The sequence below is a fragment of the Aegilops tauschii genome, chromosome 5 (assembly GCF_002575655.3).
Source record: "Aegilops tauschii subsp. strangulata cultivar AL8/78 chromosome 5, Aet v6.0, whole genome shotgun sequence".
In the NCBI taxonomy this organism is placed as follows: Eukaryota; Viridiplantae; Streptophyta; class Magnoliopsida; order Poales; family Poaceae; genus Aegilops; species Aegilops tauschii.
In genome coordinates this window covers 520925814-520938699 of record NC_053039.3, presented here as the reverse complement: position 1 = coordinate 520938699, position 12886 = coordinate 520925814, and the positions used below count along the sequence as shown (strand labels likewise).

At 44.4% G+C, this 12886-nt stretch overlaps 2 protein-coding genes across 2 annotated transcripts; one reads left to right on the top strand and one right to left on the bottom strand.

Annotated features, from left to right (window-relative positions):
* Nucleotides 1-2215: 2215 nt before the first annotated feature.
* Nucleotides 2216-9549, top strand: LOC109763451 (uncharacterized). The gene is made up of 6 exons (XM_020322299.4): nucleotides 2216-2733; nucleotides 3456-3526; nucleotides 4237-4991; nucleotides 6532-6643; nucleotides 8527-9179; nucleotides 9256-9549. Exons 1-6 carry the CDS (start codon nucleotides 2424-2426, stop codon nucleotides 9359-9361), a joined length of 2007 nt encoding a protein of 668 aa, XP_020177888.1. The 5' UTR covers nucleotides 2216-2423; the 3' UTR covers nucleotides 9362-9549.
* A 1405-nt stretch (nucleotides 9550-10954) lies between these two features.
* LOC109763452 (uncharacterized) lies at nucleotides 10955-11943 on the bottom strand. The gene is made up of 3 exons (XM_020322300.4): nucleotides 11646-11943; nucleotides 11384-11504; nucleotides 10955-11235 (listed from the first exon to the last, which is right to left on the bottom strand). Exons 1-3 carry the CDS (start codon nucleotides 11926-11928, stop codon nucleotides 11163-11165), a joined length of 477 nt encoding a protein of 158 aa, XP_020177889.1. The 5' UTR covers nucleotides 11929-11943; the 3' UTR covers nucleotides 10955-11162.
* Nucleotides 11944-12886: the final 943 nt, after the last annotated feature.

Genomic DNA, 12886 nt, shown 5'->3' with positions numbered 1-12886 from the left:
AGTTTCAATTTTTTGGGGGGGTTCGTTTTTCCTTTTCGGATGACAACTTTAGTTGTAAAAAAGTCAGAGCCGGACTGCTTCGTGCTACACATGTGACACTGCATTTATCATTTGAGAAAAACTATGACTATGAGAAATAAACTCTGTAGCTATCATGCAATATCCTGCCAGGTGTTGCATTGATTTGAACTCGTTGACGACACTTACATAGTTAGAGTCGACATAATTTTTGTTGAGAAGTAAGTCCTCGCCCAATGCTTGAGCTTCAGTGCATGCATGTGCTTCAAGGACCTCAAGTTTAGTTATACCCTCGAAGATGAGCGCCGAGGCTCCCCGTAAGTTCTTGATCATCCTTGCAGACAATGCCCATTGCACCTTTGTTCAATGCCTTTGCCACAATGCCATATGCATTAAGTTTAGAAAACCCCCGTGGCGGCAGAATCGACATCATTTGCAAGGATGCTTTGTGTGCGCGCATGCGCGTGGTATGCGTGTGTGTACGTGCACGCTCGTCAACCTAAGATGAAGCGTGGCCACCACCCTAAGTCACTAGGGTAAAAGGTCGTAGCGCATAGACGTATGTTTCTCGGCTCCTTACGTACACAAATGCACTTTTTTTTCCTAAACAAGCACGATTTATCCGCACGACTCCTTTCTGTCACGCGGCATGCTAACATATTTTTCCTTGTAAGTACTCACATGCATATCAAGCAGCCAGGTAGATAATTGAGTGAAAACACACATTCATTTTACCCTTTTAGGATCCACCACATTCATTTTACCAAAAACAATTGCCATCCGAGGTTGGGCTAAGCCCACTTGAAGCCTGATCTACAGAGCACTCAGAGACGGACGCGGTGGGAGTATTCATGGTAAATCCTATTTTGGCGTTTATAGTTTTTATTTTTCTTTGCCTAAATAAAGTTCCTATTTTTGTTTTGTGTTTTCATTTTATTTTTCAGTCTGTTTTCATTTTTCATTTTTCAACTCACGAATATTTTTAAAAATTCATGAACATTTCTTAAATGGTGAATATTTGTCAAATTTGTGAATACTTTCAAATTCACAAGCCTTTTTCAAATTTATGTACATTTTTAAATTCACATACATTTCTTAAATTTGCCTTTTTTTAGAATTCACAAACATATTTTTAAATTTGTGAACAAATTTTGAATTTACGAATTTTCCTGAAAACCATGAATATTTTTGAGTTCATGAATATTTTCTAAAATACCTGAACATTTACTGAATTCGCAAAATATTTTTAAAATTTCTGAATTTTTCTGAATTCATTGGAAATAATAATCTGTGCACATATTTTTATTTCGCCAATTTTTGGAAAATTAACAGAAAAAACCGACCATTTTCCCCTAAAACAATAGAGTAGTAGGTGTAGAAAAAACAAAGGAAAACTTTTGCAATAGGGGACATGTTGCATTAATTTTTGCAACCGAGTTCATGTTGCAATACTTTATTTTTTGCAAATAGAGACCGTGACATGATGGAAATGGTGCCGACGACAGAAGGAGCTTGAGGTGGTGGCGGCCATGGCCGAGGCGGGTGTTGCTGCGGGAGCTTGAGGTGGTGGCGGGCATTGCTGCAGGAGCTTGAGATGGTGGGGGCCATGGTGGACCACGACCGAAGAGAGATTTAGCGTCGGATGGTGTTGGCGGTCATTTGCTGCTGGCCTGTGTCGGTCATCTTTAGTAGCGCTCCCGTTGGGAGAGAGAAACGTGAGGATGAAGAAGTCGCCCCACTAGATTAGATAAGATTGAGCAGTTGCGTACGGGAGAGAGGTTGCGGAAGAGATACGATAAGGGATACAGACTTGGGTGGTCCAATAGGCCACATGGCGCGCAACTAAGATGGCGGACACGAGCGTGATAATCCACTGGTTGATGTTAGTCATTTCCTTTTTTTAGGCAAACTCACGAACTTTAGTACTGCATCACAATGTTTACACTTCAAGGTGAGCAAACCAAGTATAGTGACCAAAACCTAGAATAAGAGAGTGTCCCGCGAGATTGTGTGCCTCGACATTTGAGGCCCTAGGGTCAAAACTGAAAGAACAAGAAGTAAAACTATTAGCCATGCCTATGATTTCCTTTTTATTTTTTGGGTTTCGTTGCATAGCCTGATGGACCAGTCCATAGTTGGAAAAGTCAAAAAATATCCTGGACCTCTGTTCGAGTCAGTGTGGTTGTTACAGCCCAATAGCAGCGCAGGCCAGGAGTTACTAATCTCTACCAGCAGCAGAACCCAACGGGCCAAAATTTCCCAGACACGCGCCTTCCCCTTCGTCCCCAACTCCGGCCGCGCAGCTCCCACCTCCGCCCGAGCTTCCTCCCCGCGGCGACCAAGGAGATCCCGGCGCCCCGCCCACGCCAGACGCGCGGCCCGATCGTGACCCTCCGTCGCGCGGGATGGCGGCGGCGGCTCATCTGCTGGGCGACGACGGCCGCGGGTACGAGCTGGCGCGGCGGCTGGAGGCCTGCGGCGCGTGGCGCGCGTGGCTCGGCGACGGCGCCCACGCCTCCCTCGCGCCGCACCTCGCGTCCGCCTCCACCTGGGACGCCTTCCTCTGCCCCTCCTCCTCCTCATCCTCCTCGCCCCCGCGCCAGCTCCTCCTCCTCCAGCTCCGCGTCCGCGCGCTCCTCTTCGACAAGGCCTCCGCCGCGCTCGTCCCCCGCGCCGGTGCCTCCCCCGCCGGCCCCCACTCCCTCAACGCCAGCTGTGAGTGAAGCCTCTTCCTCCACCACCACCGCTCGCGCCACTCGGTTGCTGAGATTTGGGGAAATCCTTTGCTGCCACGAATCACTGGGCCTGGGGTCTGAAGAATCCGAGCTAGAAATTTGTAGGCGAGGTTGACTCGGTTACATGGTGATCTAGGTTTCATGGGGATGATCAATGTGTACATTCCAGTGTCTTCAGTGGGATGTGGTGCCATTCATCATGGATCGATATCTTTTTGTTACACCCTAATATCGGGTGTTTGCCTACTTCTCTAACTGATTAGTATCTCTTACTGATTACTAACTGAGGATTGAAATGTTATCCGTGAGTTCAATTTTAATGTCTGAGGCCTGCTGTAGTTATTTGGATTTGAAATGGTATCGTGGCTTGAAATGTAGCATATCTTGCATGTTTTATTTTCTTTTCTTAAGAGGTGTTATTAGTTGCAACTGTAACTGCTCTGGAATTTAAGTCAAGACTATGTTTTCTCTTCTTCTATTTGTTAAGTTCTGTTGGATGTCCTAAATGTCTGTGCCAGTGTTAGATGCAGAAAAAAGTGACAAAACGTGCTAGCTCAAGATTTGAATAATAACTAGTTTTTGATAAGAAATGATTAATATCCGACTTGGAAGGAAATGGTGTAATATCGATCTAGGTTGCTATCTGCTAGGGCTTAAATGTCTCCCATTATTGATCGTGATTTTCCTTTTTGTTGATCCCAGATCTTCAGCTTCATGGAGATGATATTTATTTCTCTTTGGAAGATGAGCAGGAAGATAACACTCAACATCAAGTATAGTTATATTCCCCATTTAATGTTTGTTTGTCTTAGTATCCGCTAATATATGCGAATCTTTCTCGAAAGCTTGTTTTTGCTGCCTGATATTGATTTCTGTTGACTTTTATTTGATTTGAAACATCTTATAGTAATTTCCCTAGTTATGAACCCTTGTCACAGTTTTTACATGACATGTTCAAAGAATCTTCTTTTAATAGAGAATGTTGCTATTGTTGCTTATCTTGATCCTACACATGGTTTCCTGAAAACCTCCTGCGCCATAGTTGTAGGAATGGTTCGACCTATTTTGTTCAAAAACTTTGAAACTAGGTTCTTGATGGGACATGTTGAATATATCTCACTTTCACCCTACTTGCCGTGTTATAACCTGCTTCGTTTCCTATCATATGCTACACGTTGGTCTCATATTAAAATTAAATGTTACATATTTCATGCTGCCAACCTAGTTACATACCTGACTGTTGAATGTGTTCCTTAATTGCTACTCCCTCCGTCCCATAATATAAGAACGTTTTTTATATTAGTGTAGTGTTAAAAACGTTCTTATATTTTGGGACAGAGGGAGTATAAAACACATCCATATTTCTTCTCAGTTTGCTATATTAACTCTCTATAGCATTTTTGGGTGGTATATGCTACCTAAGAGGGCAACGGTTCCATTCCTATGTTATATTCTGATGGTTATAACTGTTCTTGTTCTGCAGATGCAATCTGGAACTGCGTTTAGTCCAAGCAGGGAGAGTTCGATGTTATCTCAAAGGCACAAGCGACATGATGAGTTACCTGGCACATGGTACAAGCAATATGCTGAAAAGTTCAGGACATTGCATGGCAAGTTTCGCCCAGATGACAAAGAAATGCCAAAGAGAACACCAGAGGGAATGTCTGACTATCTTAAGGTTTGCAGTGTGCATAAAAGGAAGAGGACTGTGTTTACGGACAATCAGGGTCCCAACATTATGTTGGAAAATGGGGAATTCAGTAATTCAACAGATGATCCTTTCATCCCGGAAATACAATTTCCAGCTGACTGTGTTCCAGAAAGTGCAATCCCTAGAGAGAGTGGGATATCTATCAGCAATAAAATTGAAGTTCACGGTGTTCTTGATAATTTACCGGCACCTGTTAGTCGCAACACTGCAATGCTCGAAAGGTTTGGAATGATGCCTGAGTACTACAAGACAGGAAACAAATATAGAGGGAAGGATCTATCTAAAGTAGAAGGAAAATCTTTAAGTCAAGAACAAGCATTGCTTATCACACGGAAGTTGGTTGCTCGATACTTAGCGGTTGCAGGCTTTGAAAGTGGAACTGCAGGGTCTGTTGATGATTTTTCAGATATCATTGTTAAGCACATCTCTAAGCTAGGGCGCAATTTGAAACTTATAACTGACAGCTACAGGAAACAATTTTCATCCATTGAGCTTCTTAAGATGTTCCTACAGACTGTTGGCTACAGGTATGCTGAGCCTTTTTTTGTATACATGTTTCTTTCTTGTTCTGTTTGTATACCTGTAGCTTTTTTTGTTTACATTTTCTTTCTTGTTCTGTTTGTACTCCTTGCATTCTTGTCAGTATTCTGTAGATAAAAGAAAAAACTTTATGGCATATGACTTGCTTAAATAAACATTTTTTTTTTCTATCTGAAATCATACTGCTGCTCTGACAATCATGCTGATAAATGTACTAATCAATGGGAACAATACCTAGTTGTAAAAGAATGGACCCTGTTTTGCCTCTGCCACTTGTCCGAGGAATTTTCTCAAGTTAACTCATGACAGGCATAATTTCTAGACAGCCTTACCCTTGCATAATTGCAAGGAGTCTGGTTCGAACCCAGGACCTCCAGGCCACAAGTGGACCTCGCGCCCATAATTACCAGGCCTGCCCTTCTATGTGTCACTAGTATTGAATGGGAGAAATCAGCTGATCTTCCGCGCTAGTGGTATACCACGTTGGTGCTGTTATTGGACTTACCTCCCCCCACAACCCTGACATGTTGGCGAGGAAGAAGGCAAAATCAAAATGGGAGGGGAGATATACACAAGGTTGTCAGGGAAAAGGAGATTTTATCTTCATTGATCACTGTTTGGTAGGGTTCAGGTACATGTTTTGCATGTTCCCCCGCACATGGAGTTAAATTTTCCCATGTGGCCATACTTAGTAGGGCATGCCAGCTTACACCTTTTTCAGCAAGCTTCACAATACTGTTCTACCTTGTGTCACTGACAATGGTCTGTGAGCATGCACTGTCGAATTTAGTATGCCTGCTTCCCGTGTTTTCCCTAGTTATGACTTCCTTCCTGATCTTCACCGCTGATTTGCTGGATACGTCATGGTCACAAACGGGACCATGCCACTTTGCTTCACTGAGAATGGTTAGGATAAACAGTCTCTTGACATTTCTTTAAAGGTTCATTTATTTGTTTCAGTTTCGCACCCTCACTGTAAGGTTTTCCTTATTTCTGCTGTCCTAACAGTAGATTTGACCATGTCAGCATGGTTTCCTATAATATTACTTTTCACATTATGCAATTTATTATGTATTAGCATTTTAGCAGATCTGTGAATGTGACACACTTTTGACCGAAAATGATATTCTTGATCTAGCTCCCTTCATTCTAACTCCTGTGTATCCATACTGACACAGTTCTATCTTGATGGTTCATTTATTTGTTCTAATAACATTGCATATTGGATAGAGAAATGTTTGTCTGAAGTAACATAAATGTTTGAGCTTGGGAAAGGTTTCACTATCCAATATGCAAGGTCCTAGGTAAGTTGAGTATTTAACAAGAGAAGTAGGGAAAACGTGCAAGCGGTCATAATGATATTTAGTTTTTGAAAATGAAAAATCTGCAGTATGGCTTAACAAATTTAGGTACTCTGCTAATAGAATTGGTTTATTTTGATGGCAGAGCTGTACACATTTCAGTGCATATGTTGTTTAGCAAATAAACTGTTGAGCTCATGATTTCGTTTTTTGATGTAACATTTAGTAACATTGGACCCTTGATGGAGATTACAAAGATGGGCAGTAGAGTGGCTAGCCACCCAGTTCATCAAGATGCTCAAGTACAAAATCAAAATAATCTCCTTCAAGCCCAACAGGTTGGCAACTTCTGCTGGTTACCATACTTTATGTTGTGTATACATTGCTTACCTTTTTTTTCCTACCATTTCTGTACGCTACTGTCATAATTTCTCCCTTACTCGTAAGGATTAGTTGTTTATACTATATTTAAAAAGCCTGTACCCACAATCATGCAAAGTTGATGGATTCAGCCAACTAACACTACAGTATCAGTATGTATGGTATTACACGGCATCTAAAACGCCTGTACCCACAATCATGCAAAGTTGATGGATTCAGCCAACTAACACTACAACACGTATGGTATTACACGGCATCTAAAACACCTCTAGACGAAAAAATGCCTCCAATTGTTTTGTGTGGCATTTCTACAAAACGGTAGAGAAGCTCACGAAGGGGAAAGTCAACCAAGGCGTTTTCCTGTAACGCCTGGAAAGATCTGGCATTCAGCGGTGTTTTACAGACGCCACAAACGAGGTTTCAGGGTGATTTCCCAAAGCGCTGTAAAGTTCTCGATCAAAATTAAAAAACAGAACAAACAAACACCGTGGGGTCTTCTTCTCTTTATCTGTTTGTATCTTTTCTGTGCCAAATGGCTATCTATCTCTCTTTCCGTGCTGCGAATTTAAATTAAATTTGGCTAGACAAGCCCAGTAGCGAGAGAAATGTCATCAATACTTGCCATTTCTGAACTACATTTACGCCTTTTAACTACCTCCAACTCTTTCTCGCCAAGCAGTATGGGACTAAAACAACCTCTCGTGAGAGGAAAAAAAAAACCAGTATAAATAGATGGGCATGCATGATTCGAACGCTGCATTGGCTGGAAAACATCGTAGCGCACTTACCACCAGACCAAGAAAGGTAATGTTATTGGCAAGAAATTAATATGCCCTTTTTACTGATACATACTATTAACGATGACACCCACGAGTATCCATTAGGAGGTGTTTCTTACAAACGCCTCAAAACCTGTATCAATTTGAGGCTTTCCAGAAAACGCCTCCAAATCTATGTCTGGTTTGTGGCGATTTGCAAAAAATGCCCTGTAAGCTTCATCCAGTCCGAGGCGTTTTCGAAAATGCCTTAAGCTAGAGATGATTTGGGGCGAACCTGATAAAACGCCTTCTTAGATGCTGTTCTGAGACGTTTATAAAAAACGTCCTAACAGAAGGCCATCTATTATTAACTGTAAACAAGCTCTTTGGCTAAGCTGCCTGCAAGTAAATTTACTTGATGGGAATGGATATTGGTGTCTGGCTGGTCATCATTACAGCTGTGTAATCTTGCTGATACTTCTATTTTTAGAGGCACTTACAAATTAATATTAGCGCAAGTATCTTTGAGATTCAGCTAGAACGGGTTGCAAACCAATGTTCGTACCTCAGAGTAGGCCTCCTTATTCTTCTAATTGTTCAGTCTCTTAAAGAAAAAAATCTGCTAATTCTTGCAACTTGGAACCAACTCCCAGAACTAATGTTGGATTTGACCATTCACTGTGATTTGCTACCCATTGAACTGGGAGTGGTTCTAGAATTTAGTCTCTACATTCACCCACTGAACCAGCTATTTTTGTGACACCGGACCGAATGGTCACTAATCACAGTGATGGGAACTATTCTGCTTCTGCTACATTTGTTTGTTTGACTGGCCACTGTTTGAGGCAAATAAGTGGTTTTTTTTCTTTTTATTGTGATCCAATGGGGAGGAGCTCATGGACAATAATATTAAGACACCTAGCCAATGGGCTACTGCCCAGTTCTCTGCTATTCTTTTTATCACCGATATACGCAATTGAAACTATCACTATTCTCGAAAATTTCTTCTCTGTGAAACCCTAACATCATTTTCTCATGCTGCCCCCTAACATTAACACATAGCTAATATGCTTAATTGACAGCTCCAGAGGCAGTACACTCCTCAAATGACTATCCATAACCAGAATCTGACAGCACAGCAGCAGCACCAGCTGCTGCAGCAGCAACAGTGGATGAGGCGGAACCAAATGACGGGGCCCCGTGGCGCTCTTACGATGTCGGACAAAGCCCAGGCCCTGGTAAACGTGAAGCTCGAGAACACCATGGATTCACAAATAGATAGCCCGTACGGATCTCTCACCCGACAACAACAACAGATGCAGCAGCTGAGGCACCAGCAGCTACTGCAGCAGCAGCAACAGAAGCAGATCCAGCAGCAGCAGGTATTGCAGCTGCACCAGCAGCAACAGCAGCAGCCGCAGCAGCAGCAGCAGCAGCTCCAGCCACAGCAGCAACAACACCTCCAGCAGCACCAACACCTCCAGCAGCAGCACCACCACCAGCAGCAACACCTCCAGCAGCAGCACCACCAGCAGCAACAGCAGCTTCAGCAGCAGCTGGGCATGTCCGGAAACCAGAGCGCCCAAGCCCAGCTAGCGCAGCAGCAGCAGCTGGGCATGTCTGGAAACCAGAGCGCACAAGCCCAGCTAGCGCAGCAGCAGCAGCTGGGCATGTCTGGAAACCAGAGCGCCCAAGCCCAGCTAGCGCAGCAGTTCAAACAAGCGCCGCAGTCGATGTAAGTATCCCCAGTTCTTGGCCGGTTTTATGCCGCCATCAACTGCTTCAGTCCCTTGATCCGCGCTGTGTTGTAGGAACTCGTACGGCATGCGGGTGCCGCCTGTGAAGGTGGAGGCGTTCCACGAACTGGTGAGCGGGGACTCGTCCAGCGACACCAGCAAACTCACATCTCCAAAGTAGATCATCCATCCCTGTGCCGATGAAATGTACACTGTATAACTCTAATGTACAAAAGGGACGTACGTTCACTGTACTTGCAATTCTACCGTCTCATCTGTTTTCACCAGCCCGTGTATCGTAGATGCAATGCAAGAGGTTTATACTACTTACTAATTGAGGTGATTTAAGTAATGTGTACGTTATTATTAGCTCATGCGTTTTCACGGTACCAAACTTACCTGTCTCAGCAATTTCCGGTTTCTAAGAGTGGATTTTTGGCTCCCGGCCTACATGGAGCCTGAATTTTTAAACAATACAAAAAAAATAAATAAATCATATTTTGAAGTTTAAAAATTTCTGAAAAAAATACACGTGTACATAGGGATCTTATCTACAAGTATGTAAATTTTCATGATGAAATAAGTTGTTATGTGAGCAACAAAAAAAATGTAAGTTTTCATGATGAAATAAGTTGTTATGCGAGCAACAAAAAAAAAATTTCATGAACTTCTATAGTGAACAGTACATGTGCTAAAAATGCATGATATTGCTTTTTTTTAGCCCACATCATGGAACTTTTCACACTTGTAGACCATATCCCAAATGTACATGTGTATTTTTCAGAATTTCTCGGAACTTCAAAATTTGAGTTGTGAGTTTTTTAAAAAAAAATTCAACGGGGGGGATCAGCCGCGCGGGGCAGCCAGGGCCTAGTTGTGAGTTTTTCAAATTTCGAGTCCCATGGAGCTCAAGCTCCATTACCAATTTCCAGTTCTCCATACATCCATCGCTATTGGCTGGATGGTAGTCATCAACTTGAAGTTCTTTATCGAACAAGGAAAATGTGTTTCATGTCTTGTGGTTCTGATTCCAACTTGATTCCAACTGAACGATGGCTGACAGACATGTATGATGTACTCTGTAGGGCTGAGGGCCCAATTAAATGATTTTCAGATAAATTTAAGATACTGTTCAGAATTTATTTTTATTTTTATTTTTGCGTTGAGTGGAATAATTTGCAAGTTTACAGACTACATTTTTTTATTCCCAAAATCATCGTAGACTCTTTTCTTGTTTTTGAGAAAGTGATCCAGTAAACGTCCTTTTCTGCAAGATCGTTCCAACCGTCTGTCAACTGCTCCCTCGGTCCCTTTTGACACCTGATTATCCACCGCACGTCCAGAGAACCCACGGTGATGGTCATCTCTACCGTCTCTATCAGAGCTATCTCACACGGATAGGGCGCGAAGTTTTTTCTTCCTTCTTCTCGAACGTTATGCAGTCTGGTTCGCCCATTCTAGCGGCCTTCCGGACGCATGCGACTTTTTTTCTGTCAATTTTTTTGTTCGAATCACCTGTTTTTTTTTTTTGCCCTTTTATCTTTGTTCCGAGCACCTGCTTTATAGCAGGATAGTATTGCTTTAGCATTGATTCTCGCAAATTGTTGTTACCTTTCGCTCTCGTTCAGTGCAGAGATGTCTCGCCCGCGTATCCACTTTCCACCCAACCACAATAATCCAGAATTGATCACAAATCATCACTACTGAGCACAATGAATGAGCAACACGTGCAAGGGTACAACTAACAACAAGCAGAGGAAAAGGGATGCGGATGGAAGATGGTAAGATCATAAAGCCTTTGTTACTGATGGATTCGAGTTACACAGGTAGGCAGCACCGTAGTGAGATAACAATAATAAGCGAATACATGCATACATATATAGAGAGAGATCATCATATATAGCGTGGCAACAACGTGGTAAATAATATCCTTGAGGCCATCTCTTTGTACAGTTGACGCATGCCGGGCTTGGCCGGCTGATCTAGCCGACGAAGATGATGGAGGGGTCGCAGCAGCACTCGTCGATCAGGCAGCAGCAGCAAAGCGCAGCCAAACTGCACAGCAAGAACGCAGAGTCAGTTGAGTACTAGGTAGGTAAATTAGCTAAGCTAGTGAGTTGAGCTAGCGTGGGAGCCAAATCATGAGAAAAAGTAGCGGCCGGGGACAAGCAATTAGCCGTGCAGGAGGTAATTGAGTACGTACCAGCCTTCGAGGAAGCTGGGCTGGGCGCGCGGCGGCGGCGCGGCGTACTGCGGTGGCGCCATCACCGGCGGCCCCTGGTACGGGCCGCCCTGCCCCTGGTATGGCCCCCCCTGGTAGTAACCTGCATACATAAATGACCAATAACAGACCATCAAGATCAAGATCAAGAAACGAAAAGAAAACCCGGCCGCATCTTGGATCCTCTTCTGGTTCTTCTCTGCAGACTAAAGAGATGATGAGGGTGAGCTGAGCGCTAGCGTACCTTGCGCGGGGTAGGGGTAGGCGTACTTGGGGTCGCTCATCCTGATTTCGCCCGAGACGACGAACTCGCTACTCTGTACGAGTCGACAGTGACGCCGGGGACGGATGGGGAAGGAAGCGGCTGGAAGGTGATGGACGGGTAACAGTGGAGCAGGTAAATGAAGTGGGTGGCTAATGGCGTTTCTGGGCGGCGGGCGCGTGTACTTATAGCCGGCCGGCGAGGCAGCCGTGTGCGTCTCGCGCGGTTGGACGTGGCGCGCGCGGGGTAAAGGCGGGTAGGCCATGCGTGTCGGCCGAAGCGAAACGATGCTTCTCCGGTGTGGCGAGGCATCTGGAAAAGCGCGCAAAAGAAGGCCGCCGAATCGAACCCTCACCGGGTTGCTTTGCTTTGCTTTGCAACGAGGTTTTGGCATCCGATTCCATCCCAGCCGTGCGTTGTGTTCCTACCGCGCTGCGCGTATGCCTTCTCTTCTCCTCTGCTGCGCCGGTGCACGCTGGCATGGGCAATGGCAGCCTTGTCATCCTTCCGTTTCGCGGTTCGAAAAGGGATTTTTCTTTCCGTTTTAGGCGGCTGGCTTGGTTCTGGTACCGGCTCGATCGCTGCCGACCCCCCCAAACATAGCAGCAGGCCATGTGGTCAAGCCGCGTGGGCGTGGTCTGGCCCTGGAGGAGTTTCGCACGTCTTCACCAGGCCAGCAGTGCTGTCCCGGCTGTTCTCCGGTACGCCACCTTTTTCAATTTTTGTTGGGATTTCTTTTTGAATACCTATTGCTCATTGGTCCATGATTTTATTTATTACTCGAGCCGCCGGATTCGTATCCCCAGCGAGGTGGAACGGCGAAGGAGGTGAAGCAGGGAGGAGACCTTGTCAATGGTTAGAGCAGCTCTTTTAAAGAGATGTTGTATGCGACCGATCGCGGTTTTTTTTCCCTCGAATATGCATGAGTGTGCATATTATATGTATTAAAGAAGAAAGACAAAGTTTACACGTACATCAAGACACGCTACTCCTCACTACGCTCTCACCTCGTTACCGTAATGAAGAAGGGGTTTACATTCCCTTCCAGTAATCCGGTCGTCGACCACACCATGCCCTCTAACCTTACTCTATGTAGTAACTGCTCGATTGACGTCCGTGCTCCCTCGAACACGATAGCATTCCTGTGCTTCCACAACTCCCAAACTGTTAACACAAAGATGGTGTATGGATTCTTCCGGCTCATGGTGTATACAAAGATGGTG